Source organism: Lithobates pipiens, unplaced genomic scaffold, assembly GCF_037356315.1.
Source record: "Lithobates pipiens isolate NorthernLeopardFrog02 unplaced genomic scaffold, aLitPip1_a1.2 Scaffold_16, whole genome shotgun sequence".
Classification (NCBI taxonomy): Eukaryota; Metazoa; Chordata; class Amphibia; order Anura; family Ranidae; genus Lithobates; species Lithobates pipiens.
The window spans coordinates 409,174,213-409,198,583 of record NW_027507748.1 but is presented as its reverse complement, the minus strand read 5'-3'; the positions used below and the strand labels follow the sequence as shown (position 1 = coordinate 409,198,583).

Sequence of the window (24,371 nt, the reverse complement as noted above, 5' to 3'; positions counted from 1 at the left end):
GTACTCACTTTTGTGAGATACAGTATATATTCTGCATATAACGTAGACTAGATATTTAGTGTAGACTCTATAGTGAAGTCAGTGCAGGCAGTGTGTTTGATGTATATATACTATATATATATATACTCTGCATTCAGTGTAGCCTATATATTCAGTGTAGACTCTATATTCAGTCAATGCAGGCAGTGTAGTTTATATAACACAGTGTATTGAAATGGTTAAGGGGAACCTGGCAGGCCACAGGAAAAGGGGGGACAAGAGAGCGCCCCCGAACCGTACCAGGCTACATGCCCTCAACAATGGGATGGTGGCTTTGGGGTCCTCCCAAAGCACCTTGTCCCCGTGTTGATGGAGACAAGGGCCTTATCCCCACAACCTTGGCCTGTACTTTGTTGGGATCTGCAGGCGGGGGGCTTATCGGAATAACCCAGCCCCCCCATGCGAATGGGTATGATGTACATTGTACTCCTACCTATTCACCAAAAAAGTGTCAAAAAAGTAAAGATGTCAGCAGTTTTTGACAATAGCCTTATAAAAAAAAGGGTCATTTTTTTACATTTTTTAATAAAGGAACTGTCAAAAACTGTCTGCTGACATCTTTACTTTTTTAGTGAATGGGTAGGAGAACAATTCACATAGGGGGCAGGATTTGGTGGTCTCCTTGTTAAAAGGGCTTCCAGATTCTGATAAGCCCCCTGCCCACAGACCCCTACAACCACCGAGCAAGGGTTATGGCACCGGACAAGGGTTGTGGGGATCCCAAACACCCTTCCCATGTTGAGGGCATATGGCCTGGTATGATTCAGGAGGGTCTGCTATAGATTTTTGGGGGACCCCCACGCCTTTCTTAAAAAAATTGCCATGGGGTTCCCCTTAAAATCCATACCAGACCTGAAGGGTCTAATAATGGAGTGTGTGTGTGTGTGGAGGGGTGGGGTGGGCACGCCGTTTGTTTCAATTATTTTTTTATGTATATTGCTGGGATCTGACAATACATTACAGCCACGAGCAATTTTAAATGACATTTTTTCCTTTAGAAATATAATTTTGCTGCGGTACTGTTATAAACATGGGAAAGATAAACTACTTTACAGGCAGACTAAGGGGACCCCCAGGTACAATATGTAAAGGAATATTTAATTTTAATTGTTTCACTTTAAGCATTATTAAAATCACTGCTCCTGAAATGAACACTTGATGTTTCACGTTCGTGTCCTATAGACTTTAATGGAGTTCGCACTAATTTTTTTGTCTGTTCGCATGTTCTGGTACAAACCGAACCGGGGGGGGGGGGGTCGGCTCATTCCTATCAGCATGCCTTTGTAGTGTAGGAGGAAACTGGAATACCTGAAGGATACCACACAGGCACAGGTAGAAAATGAACACTCGAGTGCCATGACTGGAATTCAAACTGATGACCCTAGTGCTGCCAGGCGGAAGTGCTAACCAATTAGCCACTGTGTTGCCCAATCTGTTCTACAGCACAATCACAATCTTTGCTTTGAGTTAGTATCACTTCTAATTGTGCAGTTCTGAGCGGTGTTTACATCATAAACCTACACTGCAATAGGTATATGATTAAACAGATAAATATAAAATATAATGCAGCCCTCAACCCCCACAGTATACATTTTCTAGTCCTTCTTGCACCAGTTGCCCCTTTAACCTTCTGTCTAATGCAGCTTTGATACCTATGCAGGAAGCTACATTATTGTGGAGGGGACCAGTCTCCCCAGCCAGCTCTCTGTGATCAGGGTGAAAGGCCCTCTTCAATGTGCTTTTTGCTGTTCTCTTCAGACACTGCTGACTACTGCTCACTACTTCAGCTCCCTGAGCTATCAAGAGAGTTTCATTCAGGGAGGTAATGCTACTCTCATCTCACTGCCCACTACCACCCATTCTACAGCTAGCTCTCTTACATTCTCTCCTCTAAAGCTCAGCATCCCACAGCTCTTACATGCCAAAAAACAAGCAGTTGAGCGTGCACATTATTGTGGTTGAAGGGCAAAGCAAAGTTTGCAATCTTTTTTTTTCTACTGGTTAACACTGAGCCCACTGTCTGTGAGCCAGCCAGAGGGCTACCTTCATGTCCTTGTATATACAGGACATGCAGCACACTGATGGTTTTAACTGACATGGGTAATGAACTAATAAAGATTAGATTAAAGACTTCAATAATTTGTGCAGTCTGACACCTCTACATTCTTTCCAATGACAGCAGAACACAGATAATGGGGATGCTCAGAGCTGCTGCCTGGAGAGGAGCTTTTGCCCTTATTCAGACACAGTGAAAATGTTTGTTGAAAGTTACCCTCCAAACTTATGGATACATGCCTTTTTTTAAGCAATTTCTAGTGCTCTTTACTCTAACAGCTAGTGCAAAATAGAATGAGTTTCCGGGTATAGGAGAGCATTGATCTCCTCTATGATGCAGTCATTTAATTTAGCGACAAATTACTAAGCTCAAGCACTGATATATGGAGGATGAGGAGACCTGGCTGAGGGAGGCCCGGTCTCTACAGAGTCTCTTAAAGGTGCAGGAGTACAATCAAGTATATGGTGAGATCCAGTTGTCTATGTGTTTAGGATACCATCAACCAACTGAGAACCTAACAGCTGCATATGGGAGCACACGCTGTGGATACTTTATGTAAATTTTGACATTCTTGGAAAAGAGGTCATTGAAGGAAGTTCATGGACTTTTTCACATAGGGCATATTAATCTATACCCTATGTGAGGGCTATGTAAAATTCAGGGCATGCATCTGCACAGATGTCACATTGGGAGCAGTGGCTGTGCCCCAACTGCATTTGGACTGCTTGCATGGGGATGCATGGAACACCTGTGAATCACCATGCATGTGAAGTAGGCCTAAGTTGCAACAATGATGTTGGGTGATCTGAATGACATCTGTGTTTGCTGCACAAGCATAAAATACAAGGTCATTCATGTCTTCAGCAAACGTATCTCCCATGCACATTACAATGTAAAATCAAGGAAACAAAGGCCTTTTAAAGTAAAATGCATACATTTGCTTTGAGCTTTACTATTCCGCTACATTACATAAAAGTCACAATAATGTGCTATCATTTTAATGAGCAGACGTGGTTGATTACAGTTTGGGGAAAATCTTTGAGGGTGCACAAAATGCATAAACGTTGCATTGGAAAACAATTTTCACATTTTCTACTACTGATTCTCAAATACTAAAGAAAAAAAAAAGTGTATCCAAATTTGCTCTCAAATTAAAGCTCTATTAGCTATGGAAAAAAAAAACATATATTACTTTACAGTAGAGTACAAAACTTAAAATATATAATTCACTGTACAGAAATCTCAAAACAATGAGGGTCTGCCACTTCTGAACCACATTAAATGCAATACGTTGCCCTTCTGGGCACTGCCATGTTCCCACCAAGTGACTAAGGCATATTTATATGGTATTATTGTATACGAGAGAGGTAGCTGATGATATTGTTAGATACAGTCTTTACTAAGTCATCACTGTGTTTGCTGCCTATTGCGTTTTTACAAATTTCAGTTCAAAGTCTAAGATATAACCCTTTCCAAAAACCTTGAAGGGTCAACTTTTCCAAATAGAGACATTTTGGGCTATGTCCTGAGCCATTGTAAATGCAGTATGGATCAAAAAAAAAAAATTGAACATGGTGGTTTTCAGCCATTGATGGCAGAATGCACTCCTTTGTTTCTGGACCCTGCCATTATCATTCCATAATGTGACAAACTTATGTGGTGGTCTAATGTAAATACGTAGTAGTATAAAGTATTTGATAGCATAATTACCCACTTATAGAGATAGGAAACTCCAAAAAACCACTAAAAATAACAATTTAAAATTTGTCCTTTTAAAAAAAAATACTATAATTTTAAGCAACTCTACTATCCAGAAAAATCATCCTTTTCACGCACAAGTTTAACAATTTTTCTCTCATTTCTTATAAAAAAGAAAGAAAAAAAAATCATTTAAATGAAGGCATCAAAAGAAAGTACTATCTGTCCCCGAAAAACAATGTCAAGACTGGCTAGGTTGACAGCAAAACAAATCAGCAATTCTAAGACAATCTATCACATGTTCAAAAACTGAATAAAATGGGATTCAAGGGAGTTTATATGTATTAAAGGTGTTGTGATTCATGTGGTTAAAGCAAATATAGCCAGCGCACTATGGATCTTGCAAATACAGTAGCATCCTAAAGTTTATTTTAGCGATCATATCATATTAAATAATTGCTGTGTTTTGAGTCACATGTCTGATGATCACATGACTGATGAACTACTTTGTAGCCCTGAAACATCACAATTGTTTGCTGTGATGAGATTGCTTTAATAAACTTTTGGATGCTATTTTGAGAATCTACAGTGTGCTGCCTATATATGCGTTAACTACAGTAGGGGAGAAAAGTATTTGATCCCATGCTGATTTTGAATGTTTGCCAGTCTCCAGACCTTAATCCCATAGAAAATATGTGGAGGGAGCTGAAGGTTTGAGTTACCAATCGTCAGCCTCAAAACCTTAATGACTTGGAAAAGGTTTCTGCAAAGAGTAGTGATACAAAATCCCCCCTGAGATGTATGCAAACCTGGTGGCCAACTACAAGAAAAGTCTGACCTCTGGTTGCTACGAAGGGTTTTGCCACCAAGTACTAAGTCATGTTTTGCGAAGGGGTCAAATACTTATTTCACTCGTTAAAATGCAATTCAACTTATAACTTTTTTTAAATGCTGTCTCTCACTGTTAAAATAACCCTACCATTAAAATACTTTTTTTCCCTCACTGTAAGTTGTTACAATGTAGCTCATTTTAAAACACTAGGCCCCTTTGGGGACTGCAAAATAAAATAGTTTGTGGCATTAGTAGTAATGCCCAGTACTCAAACAGCTGCAACTGCAATATGATGCACAAAACTGACTTTTCTGAAAAATAAGAACATCACCATTGCAGACAAGCTTTACTTAACACAGCAAAATTTAGCCAAGACATACACAAAGGTACCTCAGAGAAGAACTATTTACTGACAATTTCATTTTGACATTCAAATACCTAACACATCATTAGGGAAAAGTAAGAGGAAATTCACGTCTTTAAAACAATAGATTTCATGATTCTTCACAACACCAGATAGCTAGGATATCAGTTTCCTCTTTGCCACACAATCCAAGTCTCTTGATTGGTTCCCTGTGCTAGAGGGATTGATGCAGGTGCCCCTTTTACACTTTTATTTAAATTATCCTAATCAGAATGACTGTATACAGGCCATAGGGCCCCATATGGTCATAATTGTTATCTAGTTAGCTGCCACGTAACTTTTATTTACTGTTATAGGTATAGTGTGCCTCATGCTGTATGTGCATTGCTACTGTTCTTCACATGTGAACTTCAGATTAAGCTATTCTTACGCAACATGATAATATCGTTTTAACACCAATTTTCAACATTTCAGCTATTAAACAAAAAGTAATGCAAACTGTCAGCAGAACAAAATACTGCAAATACACTGACACTCAATAACAAAAATATACATTTAGCATAGGTTAAAATACATATATTTCAATGTGCTACTTACACTATACTACCAAAAGTATTTCGACATCTACCTTTACAGGCATATGAACTTTAGTTGCATCCCAGTCCGTAAGGTTCAATATTGAGTTGACCCACCTTTTGCAGCTTTAACAGCTTCAACTCTTCTGGGAAGGCTGTCCACGAGGTTTAGGAGAGTGTCTATGGAAATTTTTGACCATTCTTCCAGAAGCACATTGAGGTCAGGCACTGTTGTGGACAAGAAGGCCTGACAAACAGTCTCCCTTCTAATTCAAACTTGCTCATCCATGTCTTTATGGACCTTGCTTTGTGCACTGGTCCAAATCATTTGGTGGAGGGGGGATTATGCTGTGGGGTTGTTTTTCAGGGGTTGGACTTGGCCCCTTAGTCCCAGTGAAGGGAGCTCTTAAGGCATCAGCATACTAAGGCATTTGGACAATTTCATGCTCTCAACTTTGTGGCAACAGTTTGGGGATGGCCCCTTCCTGTTTCAACATGACTGCGCAACAGTGCACAAACAAGGTCCATAAAGACACAGATGAGAGACTTTGGGTTGGAGAAACTTGACCTCAACCCAATAGAACACCTTTGGGATGAATTAGATCGGAGGCTGAAAACCAGGCCTTCTCGTCCACATCAGTAACTGACCTCACAAATGCGATTTTGGAAGAGTGGTCAAATATTCCCATAGACATACTGCTATACCTTGTGGACATCCTTCCCAGAAGAGTTGAAGCTGTTATGTCTGCAAAGGGCCAGCCAACTCAGTATTGAACCCCACAGACTAAAACTGGGATGCCATTAATGTATGTGTGTGTAAAGGCAAGCTTCCCAATACTTTTGGTAATATAGTGTATGTTAAAAAAAAACTCAGGTTTTCTGGCATTTCTGTAGCAATTGGACTTAAAATGATAATAGACTTGATGTAAAAAAAAAATGTTTGCAAGGAGTAATGTCTGTGCTCCCACAGAACATCTCAGCTGCTATTTCTAAATAGCAGGTTGGGAAAATAAAAACTAGAATCTGATTCACTGCAAAAGACAGCTCATACTTCTATCTTCTAGATACTTTCTCCGCATGATGTATACTGTTTTGCTGTGATAAAATGATCCATTTTGGTGAGTTTTGGTAAGAACAGTCCTTCACTCTTTCAGATTCCGATTCAGTACTGATTGGATAGCAGAGTCAAGTCCTCTGTGCAGGAGAAAAGGCTGACTGCACTGTACAGTAGAAGCAGATGTAATTCAACAGATACAGTTAGTGATATGGTAATATGAAAGGGAGATAGGTGTTAGACAAGAAAAGGTTATAAAGATGACATAGTTATAAGGTGATAAATAGGAGACAGCAGATTACATGAATATACTTCCATAAAATACAATGGTAGAAATGAGAATACCTCAAAGTGAGATGGCAACCAACCACCTGAAACGTTTCAATGGTATCCATTTGTAAATGCCGTTGCAATCAAGGGCCCCTAAAAGTGTACAATTGTTGAGTTTTGTCAGTGCCCTAGTCAAAAGTACAGTCCTATGCAGTTCATCTAAATATTGTAGGGCTGGCATGAATGTGCATTTTTCATACATATTGCTACTGATCCACAGAGTCCATTTATTAACGTTATACTCTGCACGGCACAGCTGTGCCAATGGTGCATGTGGTAAGGAAAATGTACATCTCCATGGGTTTAGACAATAGAGTTAGGCAACCAGTAGCTGCTGCTGCGAGTTTTAACACAACAGCTGGGAAGCCACGGATTGCTTAGCATATCTTCGAAAAAAAAAAAATATGAACTACAAGTAAAAACCCCACTAAAAACAGCTGCCAATCTTCCCTCATCTGTGCATTGTAATTGCCTTGCAGAGAAATTTTAGCGGAGTGAAACTGCAAGCTGAAGAATATGCTTTCATCTGAGCAGCCCAGAGAGGTCACTAGTCAAGGCTTTTCCAGTAGGTGAGGTATAAAATGAGACAAGTTTGGAGGGGTGAGAGAGGGTAATTTACCTTAGTACTGCTGTTAGCTGAATGGTAATGCTTCCCATTTGATAGTACAAGCCAACTAGATGAGATTTTCAAGGTTACTATGGTGACATGATAATCGGAAGAGGATTTTGACCAGGTTCAAAGGGTTAGTGATTGAACTGACACTGTACAAGAAAACGCAGCAACTACTAAGACAGAAAAGCTGTATGGAGGTTCCACAAAAAGGATATAAAACACAGTCAAGTATATTTTTCCTATTTTAAAAGTGTGCTCATACCCATAAAAATAAAAGGCTGGTAAAACTCTAGTTACTGTTCAGTGGAGTATTAGTTTGTCTGCATGGCGTTTGTGTTCACTGTTAAATAACACACTTTAAATAGGCCCGCATAGGCTTATAATATGTTAAATCTCTGAAGCGATTTTAGAAATGGTTAATTTGTATGAGGTGATTATATTGTGCATCAGAAGCAAGTATACATCTATGCATGTACTAATATAACAAGTGGGCCAGGTGTGTTATGGGACCACAGAGAAGTCAGTTGCATTTTTTTTTTTAAGAGTATAAAACAGAGGACTCACTGAGTGGGACAGAGTTATAGAGGGACACCCAAAGGACATGTCCTTCAAAGCTCTGCAGTGTTCAATCACATGAAGAAAGCAGTCTATAACCCAGGGTCTATGAATTTTATAGTGTCCTGTTCTGTACAATTAAGATAGCTGAATTTAAAATATTTAAAAGAGAAGTTTGGGAATTTTCTTTTAAAGAATTATACTTACCTAGGTGGATGCAGCACAGTCAACTGCTGTATCTGTCCCTCACTGGTTCTAAGACTGAGTGATAAAAGATCACTGATCGCTCAGTTGTCAGTCACTGCTGTCTGCTCTGCCCCCCCCCCCCCCCCCCCGCACAAGCGCAATCCTTTCCGAGCCCGGAACGACTTTGTGACCTCACCCGACAGCAGACTTCAGCCCACTGGCGCCTGAAAACGGGTCATATGAGTGCAGATCAAACTACACTCCTGTGATCCACAGGAGAAGTACAGCCAAACGAGTTTTGGCTGTACTACTCCTTTAACATGCAGTAAGAGATAGTCTTACATGAAATTTAGCACATGGCAGTTCAAATGGAAAATTTGTATTAAATATTTTCACTGATCTTAATCTGTTTGGACTTCAAAGTGTGCACAAGCAAACAGAATGCATTCTTCATGAAAATGACTACTGAAAACTAACATCTGAAAGGTCACTACAGATTACTATATCTTGTACATAACTATTTTATAATGCATAAGTCTCCCAAGTCAGACCAACAGAGACATCTGCTTCCCTTATTCTCAAATTTCACCTGTAGTAAAACCTATGCTGAGAGAATATGTATTTCTTTAAGGTAGGCCATAGATTATGTGATTCACTTGATTCCACCATCAACACAATCACGATTGATGTGGGAATCCCTCCCGCAGCACTATTGTGTTCTGCTGGAGGGAAGCCTTCCCTGACAGCAGAACACAATGATCACTGTCAGCAGCTAAAGCCCCCAGCAGTGATCGTATGCAAAAATTAGACAGGCTGGTTGTACTGAAATCAATTGATAAATTGGCTTCTGAACAACCAGCCTGCTCATAGATGGATCAAATCCTGGCCGGTACCTGCTGAACCAACAGAGATTTGATTCATCTATGGCCGGGTAAAGTACTAAAATGATGACATGGGGGATTAACTAATCATTTCTATTAAACAAAGCAAAGGGAAAGGACCCTTTCTGTAAAATGTAAAAGAACATATATGAGGGGTTATTTTATCAAAAAAGACACTGTTACAGGTATGTTTCCTTAACCTGTACAGTCTAATCTGGCTTCTGTGAATAACTATTATGACTTCATGATAATTGGAAAATGTTTGAATACTGATTCTCAGACTACAGTGTCTGATCGTCTGGTGATGCTAAAATGTCTGATTGACTGAGGATAATGAGACATGGCTCAAAAGAAACTGGAAAGTTAACCATTAAATAGAAATGTATTTTAAGGTTTCATTTATGAAATTTCAGCCTGCAATTTTAATGGGTATGTTTTCGAGTCAAAAGTCAATTGGGATAAAACCAAAATATCTAAAACAAATAATTGTAAAATAAAAGCTATCTATAAATGATTGATTCCTATTTACCAAATGCACGCTAACGCTTTAGTAAAGGAAACAGTGATCGTGAATCACTGCTTGACAATAGGTCCAAAGGGTGGATGACATATTTAAGGGTGTCTCTAAGTTGCCCTGAAGAACTAAGAGGCATAGTAATAATATTAAAAAACATAAAACATAACTAAAAGTAAGGGCATTGAAAAGTGGTATTAAACCCAAAACTAAAATTCTAATATATTGCAGCTTGCCAATCATTAGATGTTTTATGCCCCAGTTGATGCACTATGGTGTCAAACATGTCGGGTACATAGCCTGTCGGCCAGATATACCATGCTTTTTATCTATTATTCTGCCTATGCATAATTTCTCTTGATGGCTTGTACCTTCATGAATTATGTTTTTTTATAATTTAACATTTTTAAATACATTTTTTGTACTGGAGTGATCTGGAGTGATGTGGAGGCATTTTTTCTATTTTTTCTCATTATACCTACCTTCATGATTGCACTTCCGGGGATTTCGAGACATAAACAACCTGTATAGGATATCTCGATCGAGAGCCAGGAGTTTGATTGTTCCTTTTGGAGGACCATTCGCGGTGGATTCACTTTGATGCACGATTGACCCACCACTACGGTGTGTGGGTCTACACCTTAGGGTAAGCGTACCCATTATTGTTCTATAATAAGTGCACCTGCTATCTTCTTAGAAGTTTGCTATTGGTGGAATTTGGACGTCAAGTATCACATTTCCATACTACCGCATATATTTGAAGTCCCCCATATAACAATTGGATGGGGTTACATGAAAGACTGATTCATTGATGTTGTAGTGTCTTGACCTCTCATGAGGATTTTTTTATGTGCATAGCATTTTCCCATTCTCTGCGATTTTTTTTATGAACCGCACAGATTATTTTTTATGATTTAATGTTATGCATTTTGGATTTGATATTCATTTGCTTTTTATCAATATTTATTAGTTTCACAAATTTTTTTGATGTTTGTCTGGTGTGTATTGCCACTAGTATTTCACATTATTTAGCGCTGCAATTTTTGTTTTTTATGTTTTCACAAGTCATCATTGTTGTTGCTGGCTGCTAGATTTTTTACGTTATTCTGGTAGCGCAATTATATTTTTATTTTTTGAATAATTAGATGTGGTGGCTTTATTATTTATTTATTATTTTTTAGGTTTTTTTTCCCCTCTTTTCACCTTTTCTCCTCTTTTCCCCTGGGGATCCTGCCAGTAACACACCTCCTGCATTAAAGTGTCCCCACTTAGGATGAATGAGCACAGGGTGCACAGCAGACAGCAGCATTGTCAGTGTGGGGAGGGTAGTGTTATATGTACTAGCAGATTTAAATACGCTAGCAAATTGAAGCCAAACTCTAGCTAACACATTATAAGTAGTTACAGCAACAGTTCTTTTCCTTTTGGGGTAAGGGTTTTACATAAATAAATAAAAGCTGATCAGTGTAAGCATTCCTGCCAGTGGTAAATAGTTTGTCTCATCCCTGTAACTGATGCATCTTCAAGAGAGCTTGTTCTTTTGAAAAACAGACTTACTGGCCAGATCATGAGGTGAACATAGAAGAAAACAAGCCTAAAAAAGAAAATGAATGCATCTATCACACCTAAGACTTTCTAAGCTGCAATATAATAAAATGTTTGCTTTTGAGTTTACTACTATTTAAACTGTAAAATATGCATTAATACACATTTTTTATGTACATAGTACTATGTCAATCCCAAATAAAATGTGTTTTAGTTGAAAAGTTTTATCAGCACCAACCCCCCAACCATCATGCAATTTTTCACAAATCAGCATATCTGCCACTAATAATAATTGTCTCATGGGTGTTATGACTGGCAGCCTAGGGTAATTAAATGCACATCCATGCCACCATACAGCGTACAGAAACACTTTGCAGTCTGAAACAAAATACATGCAAACTGGAGTTTAATGCAAGTTAAATGTCTAACTGGATTTATACATCATTGTGCCACAGCAGAACAACACTTTTTCATTAGCTGTAAAATAGGTTAGTATTTCAGTTTAATAAGCCTTGCAAAAATAAACAGTCACAACTTAAAATTATTAGTTAGACAGTAGATCTAAACATGCATGAAAAATCTGGAGATCCTTTGACTAGAATTCAGAGCTCTGCTTGAAAAAAAGGAAGGAGCACTTTCTAATAAAAATAAAGCTTCAAAAATGCATCCTTCTTTTTTTATTGGAGTGTATTAGCAGCAGAGAACTAGACTCTCAAACGCTAAAATACAATTTCACTATACAGGTACCGTATATACTCGAGTATAAGCCGAGATTTTCAGCCTCTTTTTTGAGGCTGAAAGTGCCCCCCTCGGCTTATACTCGAGTCATCGCTGTCTGCCCGCTCGATCAGCGTGTCGAGCAGACAGACAGCGGCCATTCTGATTCAAAAGCCGCGCCTCCGGCTCCCCCTTCGCCTGTGATAGGCGGAACACTGAATTTCCCAGCAGCCTGTGTTCCGCCTATCACGGACTTCGTATCATCCTCGTACTACGGACGAGGATGATACGATGTACGTGATAGGCGGAACACAGGCTGCTGGGAAATTCAGTGTTCCGCCTATCACAGGCGAAGGCGGCGGCGCAGCTTTTGAATTTTACAATGGCCGCCGAGGCGCCGACGAACGAAGAGGGCACGGGACGGAGGCAAGGCACAGGACGGCACGGCACGGGACGGGACGGGACGGGACCGGAGGCAAGGCATGGCGGCGAGGCACGGCGGCGAGGCACGGAGGCAAGGAGGCTCGGCACGGGACGGAGGCTCGGGACAAAGGCTCAGGACACAGGTAGGCTGGACACACACACACACACACACACACACACACACACACACACACACACGGATACACACACACACAGGGATGGATGGATGGATGGAGACACACACACACAGGGATGGATGGATGGATGGACACACACACACACACAGGGATGGATGGACGGACACACAGGGATGGACGGACACACAGGGATGGACGGACACACAGGGATGGACGGACACACACACAGGGATGGACAGGCATGTCTTACCCTCGGCTTATACACGAGTCAATAAGTTTGCCAGTTTTTTTGGGGGTAAATTGGGGGCCTCGGCTTATATTCGGGTCGGCCTATACTCGAGTATATACGGTACACAAATACACAAAACCAGGTGTGTTATTACCTGATATTTTCATCATTCTGTGGTTACCCGAGTTATTGTGTTAGAATTTTTTAACAATATAAAAAGAAGTGCACAAAGCCAAGGTTGTCCATTGAAAGCATGATATTATGTTACTGTAACTTACTTTATTATTAAAGTGTGCTCTAAAACAAGTATTCCCATAAAGAGAGAGGACAAGTTGTCTTTTTGAAGTAAAATGTATTATAAAAATGTTTTGTTGGTTTAAACTCTTGCACAATAATTTCTCATTAATTTAACTTGATTAGCAATTTGCAGAGCAGACTAGACTTTTAGCAGTTACAGTATCCATAATACATAATAGACAATGCCTGGATGAAAGCAAAATATCAAGGTAGGCCTTCCTTTATTTCCCAGACCTTGACAACACTTTAACATTATAAGACCTTTCAGGGTATAAGTATATCCATATCTCCTCCATTGCTAATTAGAGTGGCAATAAAATGTTAAACACCCCGGTTTAAGACTGAATGCTGGGTAAAAGATGGTCCCTGAGACCTTAATGTATAAATGAAAACCAGCCATTACTTTCTATTGCTTTCATATTACTAAGTACATTTAAGGCAGTGAAGTGTGCTGGTGTGAAACAAGTCTATTAGAAATCTCGGGGATAGATAAAAAACAATAAGGCTTTGTGCCAATAGGTTAAGTGAAATCCATAATGATAACAGGAGTTAACAGGGTACATTTATATGAAGCAGGGGTTAAAATCGAATCTATTATTGTCTTTATCTAAAAAGGAAGTTAAGCATATCTGAAGTCAGAAACTTTATCTTTAAGGTACCTACGTCTAAAAAAGTCTATCCACATACCACATAACTATGCTTGGTATCATAGCGAGAAGCTGATAACAAAATATGTGTTATCTGTATTACTAATGAATAAAATACCAAACTAAAAGCAAAATACCCATTAAACAAATGTAACAAATGTAACTGACACTTTCAAGCACTAGGCATGCACTTTCTGATCAGGCTGACTGGGACTACAACAACGCTAAACTGTTCTGATGAAAAGATGGAGAGTTAAGCCCCATACACACTATCAGATTATCTGCTGATTTTTGTCTTCAGATTTACCAAAACTATGTAGTGCAAGGGCCTGCCTGATTGCATACAAATTGAAACTCCTAAGGTTTGACCTCATATTATATGGTTTTGGTAAATCTGAAGGAAACAATCAGCAGAAAATCTGATATGTGTATGGGGCTTAAGGCTTCCTGTACACTGCTGCTGGTAAACGGATGTTTAGGAGCAGTTGGGCATTTTTTTCAACTGCTCCTGAACTCTCCTCTGTTATCTTATCAGTACATGTACACAAGGTCATTTAAAGTCCTTTCTAGGCAGGTGAGTTTAGAGGCCTTTTTTTGGAAAGCAAAAAATTTAGTTCAGACGCTGAGTTTAGAGGCATTTCAAGCGCCAAATGCTTCTAAACGCGGCTAAATGTGGTAACTCGCACTTAGCTGCGTTTCGTTTACAGGCGTTTTCATTTTTGGCTATTTTGAAAAATATATAATAATATATTTTTTTTCAAATGCTTCTAAATGCAAAACGCCACTAAACACAACATGTAAACGTGGCAAAATGGATGTTTTAAACATGGGCTACTATATGTCAAGTTAAATCATTCAGGAGAGATTGCAAAAACGTCCTGTGTACATTAGGCTTAACACTACTGATATCTGTCTCTTTCCTGGATTTCTCACCTTCCATGCCACAACTTTGGCCCATCATCATGACAGCCGTTTTAACCAACAGCAAGACACAGAAGGAATAGCCAGAGCAAGCAGCTATGCAAAGTGGTCTCTGTTGCTTCACTAGGGCACATTGTGATAAAACAGAAAGTGGATGCTGATGGTGGAGGTGTTGATACTTGTTAATGACCCATTAACACTATTGTGAGGTGGTAGTACATGAGTTGACATGTGCAAGCATGCCTCAGTGCATTGTGGTGCCATTCGATTTTAATGGCACCATGCTCTAAAGGGAATGTACATGTGCCGCAGAACACCACAATGTACAGTAATGCACTACAATGTGTTGTCGGTGCTCTGTTTTGCAAAAATGGTGCATGTATGATTTTTTTTGGCAGCCAATTTGAATGGGATGGCCCGGGGCAATGCACATTATCACCTGACTTAACACAGCACACTGGGACTCCAAAATGTAAATCCACAATCTATATATACACGGCCAAAAATGTACTTAACACAAAACTGAATGCATTTCATTTGTCTCATTTAATTGTATTTTGGATAGAGTAAGGGATGGTTATAAGCCTTTTTTTGCCATCTGTGTCTCAATGCAAGGTCTTCGCTTCCTGTCCTATAGCCACATTAGGAAGCTAGAGGAAATCCCTGTGGATTTAGGAAAATTTCCTGGTAACCCCCAGAACTAGTGCCCCCATTGAAATATTTACCATATATCTCTGTTCTCATTTTAGATTTTCTTTCACTTTCGATGATAATGGTCACCATGGCACATAGGGTCAATCTCCCTAACAGGCAGACAGACAGCAATAAAAACCTGACTGATTTTCATATTTCTCACTCTTGAAAAAAAAAGTTTTGCCTTTAGTTATACTTTAAAGCAGGTATCTCCAAACTACAGCCCTCCAGCTGCTGCGGAACTATGCATCCCATGAAAAATTGTAAAACACTAACATTCGCAGATATGACTAGGCATGTTGGGAATTGCAGTTCCTGAACAACTGGAGGGTCATAGTTTGAAGAGCCATGCTTTAAAGGAACTAATGGATTAACAACAGCGCCATAGCAAAGCATCTCTCTCTATCTGATTTTCTCTGATATTGCACATTTTGGACACTGAATGTTTGTAACAATTTTTTAAACAGATGTCATATATTCAATTAAATAAATGGTGTCAACATCAACTTTGTTTTTAAATGTAATTGCCCCTTTTTAAATGGTTGCATAACTTCTACCTGAAATTATTGTATCTAAATGCTTCCTATTATGCGGTTTCAAACTTCTGTGGAAGAAGTTTAGCACATGTGTCCTTACCGGTAGTGGTCCTCGGTAGTAACAGTTGATGATCAAAAAGGCGACCAAGCAAACCACCACATTGAAGGTAAACAGGGAGTCAGATAAAAGCAGGCATATGGGGGAAGGCAGGTACCCATGTAGAAGAGATCAGGATACCAGATGACTAACTGAGTTATACCAAGTATAACAAGATGAAAAAGGCACTTTTGCACAGATACTACATCAGTGTTCTGACCCAGATTAAACTCTAGAACGTATACGACATCAAAGGTTTGTGTTAGCATTTCCACATCACAGTGTTAGATATTTGACACCAGATGATGTATGCTCACACTCCGGAAGAGTACACCCGCCTGCACAAAAAAAATGAATACTTTTTTAAGTTAGGTTTAAGCTTGATTGACAAGAATGTCCAAGGCTTCAATTTTTTTAATTACATTTGTCTCTCTGTCCTGCTGCACAATGCAACTATGCTTTATTTTTTAGCAAAGATACAAAGCAAGATTAGTAGTTACTTTAGTTATGGCAAGTCAGTTAAGGCCTAAAGCAGAAAACCAACACAGCAGCACCACCATAATAGACTGTTGGTGTTTTGACACAGAAATGCAGTGCTTTCTTTACACCAGACATGATGCAGCCATGTCCCCTTCTGTCCATAGAAAAGTCTCCCAGAAGAAAATCCAGGCATTCCCTGGCAAACAAGGGTAGAGGGTTTACATTTTACTTAGCAGTGGTTTCATCCTTTATACTCACTAAGTAAGTAAATTTTGCTCATTGATTGTGGAGGCATAACACTGTGTTTTTTGCTTGGCGGCCCAAAGTTCTTTGACCAATTTAAATATGCTTTGAAATTTGTTGGATCATCTTTTTCATATACTATTTTGAAAAAAAAAATGCTACTTCTGTAAAAAAATTCTCATTGATGCCATTTAATATGCTTGTTGAATCTGCGGCCAACTTGTTTCTCCTTAGGATAAGGGTCAAAATAAGTGAAACATTGAGCAGTGGTAACAATCACCCCTTATTGCATTCAATCATTTCACCATAATAACCTTCATTTTATACAATCCATTTACCAGGGGCAAATACATTTTCACAAATTGTTAGTTGTTGACTTTCTTTAAACTTCAAAATGAAAAAAAAAAGTTTTTTGTTTAGGGACTTAAATATTTTAATTGAAACGTAAAAAGCATTCAGTGTTAAAAATTTGCAATTTTAAAGCAAATTAGGAAAAGGGGAAAATACCTCTTGTAGTTAATTTAATGAAGATTGTAAAAACCAGTGTAGGAGTCAGTGCAACCTCCTAAAATTGAAACATTTACTGCCACCAACTTTAATATAAACAACTTCAATAGTTAGGTGTCAGCCGTCATTTCGTATGCTACTTTAGCAACCTGGCTCCTGTAGATTTTGTCAGTTCTGATTTTAATAAAACCAGGATCTAACAAGTCTATAATTCTCAAAATGATTTCAGCTCCCTCTTTTGGAAATGTCATCAATTCTAAATGATGAAAAGGCAAAGAGGTCATATGAAAGCAACATGCATAAACCTGAACTCATGACACTGCTAAAGATTTCACCATAGTCACAAGAAAATGAATGACCATCATGAAAAGCTTGTTTCACTATTTGATTGCTTATTCTTGAACATATCAAACAAATATTGAACACAATATAAATTAAGCAAAACACTTACAGCAATTCCATGGCCAAAGCCAGAACCAGGTTGAGGACTTGCTGCGCTAATGTAGTTACCAACACCGGAATCTTGGTTGGCAGTTCCATAGATATCAGCGACAGGGCCTGGGCTGTTAGCCCCTGGAAATCCACCAGGTCGCGCTGGATTGGTGCCTGCTGGTGAAGCGGGTGCGCCATAATTCGGTTGAGCACTGTAGCTATTCATGACTGGTGTGCAGAGAATAAAGCCAAGTATGAGAGCAGAAGCATGGCATGCTGTTATTACAAAATAAACAGAACATACTAATAACAGCCAGATGATAAAGAGAAACGGCCTGGGCTTTACCTCTAACGTTAAGTCATGGCCATGCGAAACAAGATCATGTATCTTAATGTAAATGTCAGCCCACACTAACACTGGACAAGCTTTAACAGGGAAAAAAATGAAGTCAAATCTTATATCCTTTAAACATCAATAATTCGATGCTTTATTGTAACCCAATATCGTGACATTGCTTATTCTAAAACACCACAAAAACATTTCTTCAAATACAATCATGCAACTGGTGTATACCAGTACATAGAGACAACATTCTCATCCCATGCAAACTACAAAGGAACTGATCCTAATTCTATGGACTGTTTATATCCACGAAAGGAGGCTTGTTTGCAGCCAGTCTACTGGCTACATTTCCAATCATTTGTACAATGATTGGAATCAAAATACAGTAGAACAAGTTATGAACATAGCTCAAAGTAAAAAAAACAACAAATGTTACAAATAAAAGACATATACGAGTATCACTATATAGGGCAGGATATAATAAAATTACAATTGTTCTTTAAAGATATGGTTGAACTATGTTATTGCATTTTGTTTTCTAATGTTAATTTTGTGTTTCTAATGGCCCTAGTATTGGAAAATGTCAAAACATTTGTAAAATCGGGTTTATATTATAGTTATATTCGATGAACCATAAACACAGTTTCTAAAATACAAAAGGAAATCTGCAATTTTCACAATATTATTCTTGCCACTTTTTAGAATGTCCATCAATATGTGGAGGAAGTGGAATAACCAAAATGCACCTATTTATGCAAATTTAAAGTTATGCTTCTAATTTCATTCATTGATTGCCAACTAGCCACACATGTTCAGTCAGGCTGCCAAAATTCATTTTATATGAAAAACTGAAAAAATTCACATTGGTTAAATTATGTTTATGAATATGTGTCAGGAAGGGAAAGCACATGGAAAGGACATGAGTGGTGGCTTGTCCTAGGAGAAACCAATAATGATTTAGCCAGGAAAGACATAACCTGGCCTTCTGAATCTTCCTTCAAGCAAGTTCGGCCAAGGTCAGGGAGGACCAATAGACTTAACAATATTGCCCAATCTGAACCAACCTGGGTAAATGCTGTTTGTAAACACCTTAAAACTGCTTGGTATATCTGTATTCTTGGGCCATACAAGGCCTTAAAGGGGTTGTAAAGGTAAATGTTTTTTCACCTTAATGCATTCTATGCATTAAGGTGAAAAAACATCTCACACTGCCGGCGCCCCCAGTCCCCCCGTTTTACTTACCTGACCCCTCGAAAATCCCGCGCTCGCCCCCGCCGTCCTCTTCGCCGCTCAGCCTGGCCGCTGATTGGCTGGAGTGGATGGATTGAAAGCAGCGCAGCCATTGGCTTGCGCTGCTGTCAATCACATCCAATGACGCAGCGCACCGGGGGGGCGGGGCCTTGTAATACAGCGAGCGGCTATAGCCGCCGGCTGTATCACGGGAGCGCGCCCGCAGTGCTTCTCACCAATGCGAGGGAGCTCGCATTAACGTGAGAAGCACCTGCGGGAGGAAGCAGAGACAGCCGCCGAGGGACCCCAGAAGAGCAGGTTCGGGGCCACTCTGTGCAAAACGAGCTGCACAGTGGAGGTAAGTATGACATGTTTGTTATTTTAAAAAAATAAAAATTTTTACTTTACAACCCCTTTAAACACAACCGCTCATATTAACTTGAAAAATGTAGTACTCCAGTGTAATAACAAACTTTCATGTGGCAATAATCATGCAGTCAGTATTTTTAATTTCTTTTTATAGTTAGAGAAAGAGGAATTAAAAAATAAAAATAAAATTCTTAACAGGGTAAAAACTAACAATGCTTAACTGTGTATGAAAAGCTGCTCTGTAGTGGCAGCATGCTGGAGAACCAGAACACTGGAGTGCAGCATAGTGCCCCAATCAACATAACTCAAACTTCGTGAATAGTGCTTTTCATTGGAGCAATGTGCATAGGCCATGACAACAGATACAGGACAGTTTCATACGCTGTTAGGCACACAGGGCGGACTCCGTCAGCCAATCTCCTGGCTCAGCAGGGATCTATCGCAGCTGATTACAGCTGCACAGGCGGATGACAGGTCTGTGCCTGCTTCACTGATGCAGAGCGGACATGGACACTGCCCCCTGATCTCTATGGGGTAGTAGGATGAAAATGGACTGCCTGTTAGTTTCCATCCGATCCACTGGGGAACAGATTCCATATCATCTGTTTTTAGCAGATTGGATCAGATGTTGGTGAGTGGCACATGTCCGGTGACATCTGCCACTCCATAGAGAGCCAAAGATGGTCTGATCAGGATCAGCAAAAACTGACAGGCAGATCTGATAGGTCCCTCAGTGTGAAAGGGGCCTTAAGCACAAACACATAATAAAACATAAAACAATGCAATATTATTTACTAGTATTCATACAGTGATTTAACCACTTAAAGACCAGGCCTATTCTGACACTTATGTTTACAAGTAAAAAATAAGGTCTTTTTGTCAGAAAATTACTTAGAACCCCAAAAATTATATATCTATTTCAGAAAAGACCCTAGTGTATGAAATGGCGGTTGTTGCAACTTTTCATGTCCTATGGTATTTGTGCAGCAGCTTTTCAATGCTTTTTTTTATGAATTTAAAAAAACACAATACAATAACCCATTTTTTGTAAAACATGAAAGATGACATTACGCTGTAAATAGATACCAAACATGAAAGATGATATTACGCTATAAATATATACCAACATGTCATGCTTTAAAATTGAGCATGCTTAATCTTAATCTCCATAGGCGACATTATAAATATTTTTACAGAATACCAGTTTAGAGTTACAGAGGAGGTCTAGTTCTTCCTCTTATACTGACGTTTATGGTGATACTTCACATGTGTGGTGCAAATACAGTTTATATATGTGGACGTGACCTACATGACCTTCTTTTATTATTATTTATTTTTTTATTTTTACACTGTCCCTTTTAAAAAAAAAAGATCACTTTAAGTTCTGTATTGTGCGCTCTAATGAACAGGGCCCTCTAGTCCCTCCTGTATTGATTAGTATTGTAAGTGTACTGTCTGCCCTCATGTTGTAATGTGCTGCTCAAACTGTTGGCGCTATATAAATCCTGTATAATAATAATTATAATAATAATTCCTATTACAAGGACTGTAAACATCCCTTGTGATAGAAATAAGGCATGACAAGTCCTCTTTATGGAGAAATCAGGGGTCAATAAGGACCCCACATCTCTCCCCTACATTGGAAAGCATCAAATAAAATAAAACTAATTCTAAAAATAAATGTTGATCTGATACTTTAAAAAGAAAAAGATGGCCTTTACATCGGCCATGAACTGGAAGTAGCGTCAGGACATTGTTCCAGGCCGCCTAGGCCATCGAGACGAGCGGAGGCTATCCTTCCTCTGCTCATCTCTATGGCCTGCCGCTGCAACCGCTGGTTCGGTTCTCAGGCTTCCCAATGAGGTCCGAGAACCACTGGAAAGTGGAGGGAGGGGTCGCCCTCAGATCACTTTTCTCAAAAAGAGCGGTGGCTGCAGAAAATCTTACTACTGGAGTTATAGCATCTAGCTGCAGCCATAACCCTGGTATTAAACGTCATAGTAATGATGTATTTTCCCAATTAGGCGGTTGGTAAGTGGTGTATATAATAGTCACTATGATAAAAAAAATAAAATCAGCTTTCTTTGTAATTTGTTATACAGTACAAGAAAAGTTTGGCAAAATAAATGGAAATGGGTATTACAGATACAAAAAAAAAGGTGGATCCACCCAGCACTTAATACCTTCTTTTTATGTTTTTTAGGTATCCTAATGTCTTTTTAAGATACGTCAAAAACATAAGTTCACACAGCACTGTTTCTGAAGTAACAAAAAAAAGTAGCACAGGTCTGTACTCTCGTTTGTAATCTGCTATATGGTCCAAGGAAAGCTTTACAAAAAAAAAAAAAACTGTAAATATACAACACAAATACAGCGAGCTAACTCTGGATACAATCTAAGATTGCTTAGGGGCACAACAGCTTTCAATAGCTTACACATAAAGCAGTCTATTTATTTAACAGATGTGAAAAAGTAATAATCTAATGTTATGAAACATACTAAGGCAATCCATTTGCTCCACTGAATGTTAATGCAAAAAACAAACCATATAGAAAGGTGGCTACAGTCTTACTACAATGATAGCAAATAGGATTGGCGTGACAAAACTAGGCCTTAGGCATGAATGTACTCAAAGTTCAGTTATAGATATGTGTTTTTTTATCCAAAAGTGCAGAACACCAATTTGGTTTATATATATATATATATATATATATATACATACATACATACACACATACATACATACATACATACACACACACACACACAGTATATCCATATTCATTTTCAATGCTTTAAATAATGCAGGAGAAATCATAAACATATTATAATGCATTTAGACTCAAGAGTCTGCCTAAGCACTGTTGGTTATCTTATAGGGATACTTATGCATTTTATGCCTTGAGACTCAGCAAGCACCATTTCTTTGGTAAAATAGTATACAGTGGGGAAAATAATGATTTGATCCGCTGCAAATTTTTTAAGTTTGCCCACTTACAAAGAAATTAAGGGTTTATAATTTTTTATCATAGCTGTATTTTAAATGATAGAGACAGAATATCAACCAAAAATCCAGAAAAAAACACATAAAACAAATGCTATAAATTAGGTTGCAGTTCAGTGAGTAAAATAAGTACTGTATTTTATTCCCAAGCAAAACATGACTTAGTACGTGGTGGATAAACCCTTGCTGGCAAGCACAGAGGTAAGATGTTTCTTGTAGTTGATGACCAGGTTTGCACACACCTCAGGAAGGATTTTGGTCTACTCTTCTTTACAGATTTTCTCTAAATCCTTAGGGTTTCTTGGCTGTCTCTTGGATGGGTCTTACAGCATGACGATGACCCAAAACATACTGCCAAGGCAACAAAGGAGTGGATTAAGAAGAGGCACATTATGGTCAAGGAGTGGCCTAGCCATTCTCCAGACCTTAATCCTGTAGAACAGTGGCCATCAACCCTGTCCTCAGGGCCCACTAACAGGCTAAGTTTTATGTATTACCTTGGGGAGATGCAGACTATAATGCTGCAATCACTGAGCAGAAAATTACATCATCTGTGATGCATTTCAGTTATCTTGCAAACCTGGCTTTTGTTACTGGGCCCTGAGGACAGGGTTGATGACCACTGCGGAAACTTTGAGTTGCCAAGTGACAGGCAAGAAACCTTAAAGTGGTTGTAAACCCAAAAAAAAGAAAACTACAAGACAAAGGCACAATGAGCTAGTATGCATAGCAATTACTTACCTGAGATTGAACACCCCGCAGTAGTCCTCGTTCACTGGCCGCAGCCACATTGACGCCACTCCCATGCATGCACATGGGAGCTGCTGGTAATGGCACAGTCTAACTGAAGCAACTACACATACTTGCCATTGCTTCAGTTTGCTTAAGTGTGCATGTGCCGATGATTTCGGCACATGCAAATACAGGGATATCTCCTAAACCAGTGATGGCGAACATTGGCACCCCAGATGTTTTTGAAATACATTTCTCATGATGCTCAACTACACTGCATGCAGGTTTAGGAGATATCCAGTGTAGCTACAGGTAAGCCTAATTATAGTCTTGCCTGTAGTAAAAAAGTGGTTGTAAAGGGTTTACAACCGCTTTAAGAATTTAGAGAAGATCTAAGAGTCTAAGATCAAAATCCCTCCTGAGATGTGTGCAAACCTGGTCACTTAACTACAAGAAACATCTTACCTCTCTGCTTGCCAACAAGGGTTTTTCCACCAAGTACTAAGTCATGTTTTGCTTGGGGATCAAACAATTATTTTACTCACTGAACTGCAACTCAATTTATAACATTTGTATTATGTTTTTTTCTGGATTTTTGGTTGATATTCTGTCTCTATCATATCCTATGATAAAAATGATAGACCCTTCATTTTTTTGTAAGTGGGCAAACATACAATTCTGCAGGGGATAAAATAACAATGTTCCCCACTGTATATATACCAAGACAATCTAAAAAAAAAAAAACAACTAAAACAAGAAACACAGTAACACAACTTACTGTCTTTAATATTTTCAAACCTAAAGCAACCTCTGACACATAACCATTCCCCACCTAATAACCTAAACCCTAAAATAAGCCCTTATCACTTAAAGTGGAAGTAAACTCCCCTATCATTTTCAGCCAAGGAAGCTGCCATCTTTGCCTCTGTTTAATCTTCAACTGCTATGGTGCTGCACATGTGATTCGTTATGACACCACTCATTGGATGGTTTGATAGTTTGGCTGAGAGCACAGTCAATGTGTAGTTAGCATTCCCGGCATGCCTTTTTTTTTAACTGTTTAAATTGATGGGTTTACTTCCACTTTAACCT

At 38.9% G+C, this 24,371-nt stretch overlaps 1 protein-coding gene across 12 annotated transcripts in view; it reads right to left on the bottom strand.

Annotated features, from left to right (window-relative positions):
• The window catches only part of MSI2 (musashi RNA binding protein 2), an 845,284-nt gene that overhangs the window by 26,402 nt on the left and 794,511 nt on the right, over positions 1 to 24,371 (bottom strand). For 10 of the 12 annotated variants that reach the window (XM_077482428.1, XM_077482430.1, XM_077482420.1 and 7 more), the window contains 2 exons: positions 17,621 to 17,829; positions 6,964 to 7,041 (listed from right to left, as the gene is read on the bottom strand). The exons of 1 other annotated variant lie outside the window; for it this stretch is intronic. In XM_077482428.1, coding sequence (XP_077338554.1) covers positions 7,000 to 7,041; positions 17,621 to 17,829 — 251 coding nt within the window. In that variant the 3' untranslated portion in view covers positions 6,964 to 6,999. The remainder of the gene's footprint in view (positions 1 to 6,963; positions 7,042 to 17,620; positions 17,830 to 24,371) is intronic. One more of the 12 variants, XM_077482423.1, reaches the window with a different exon arrangement.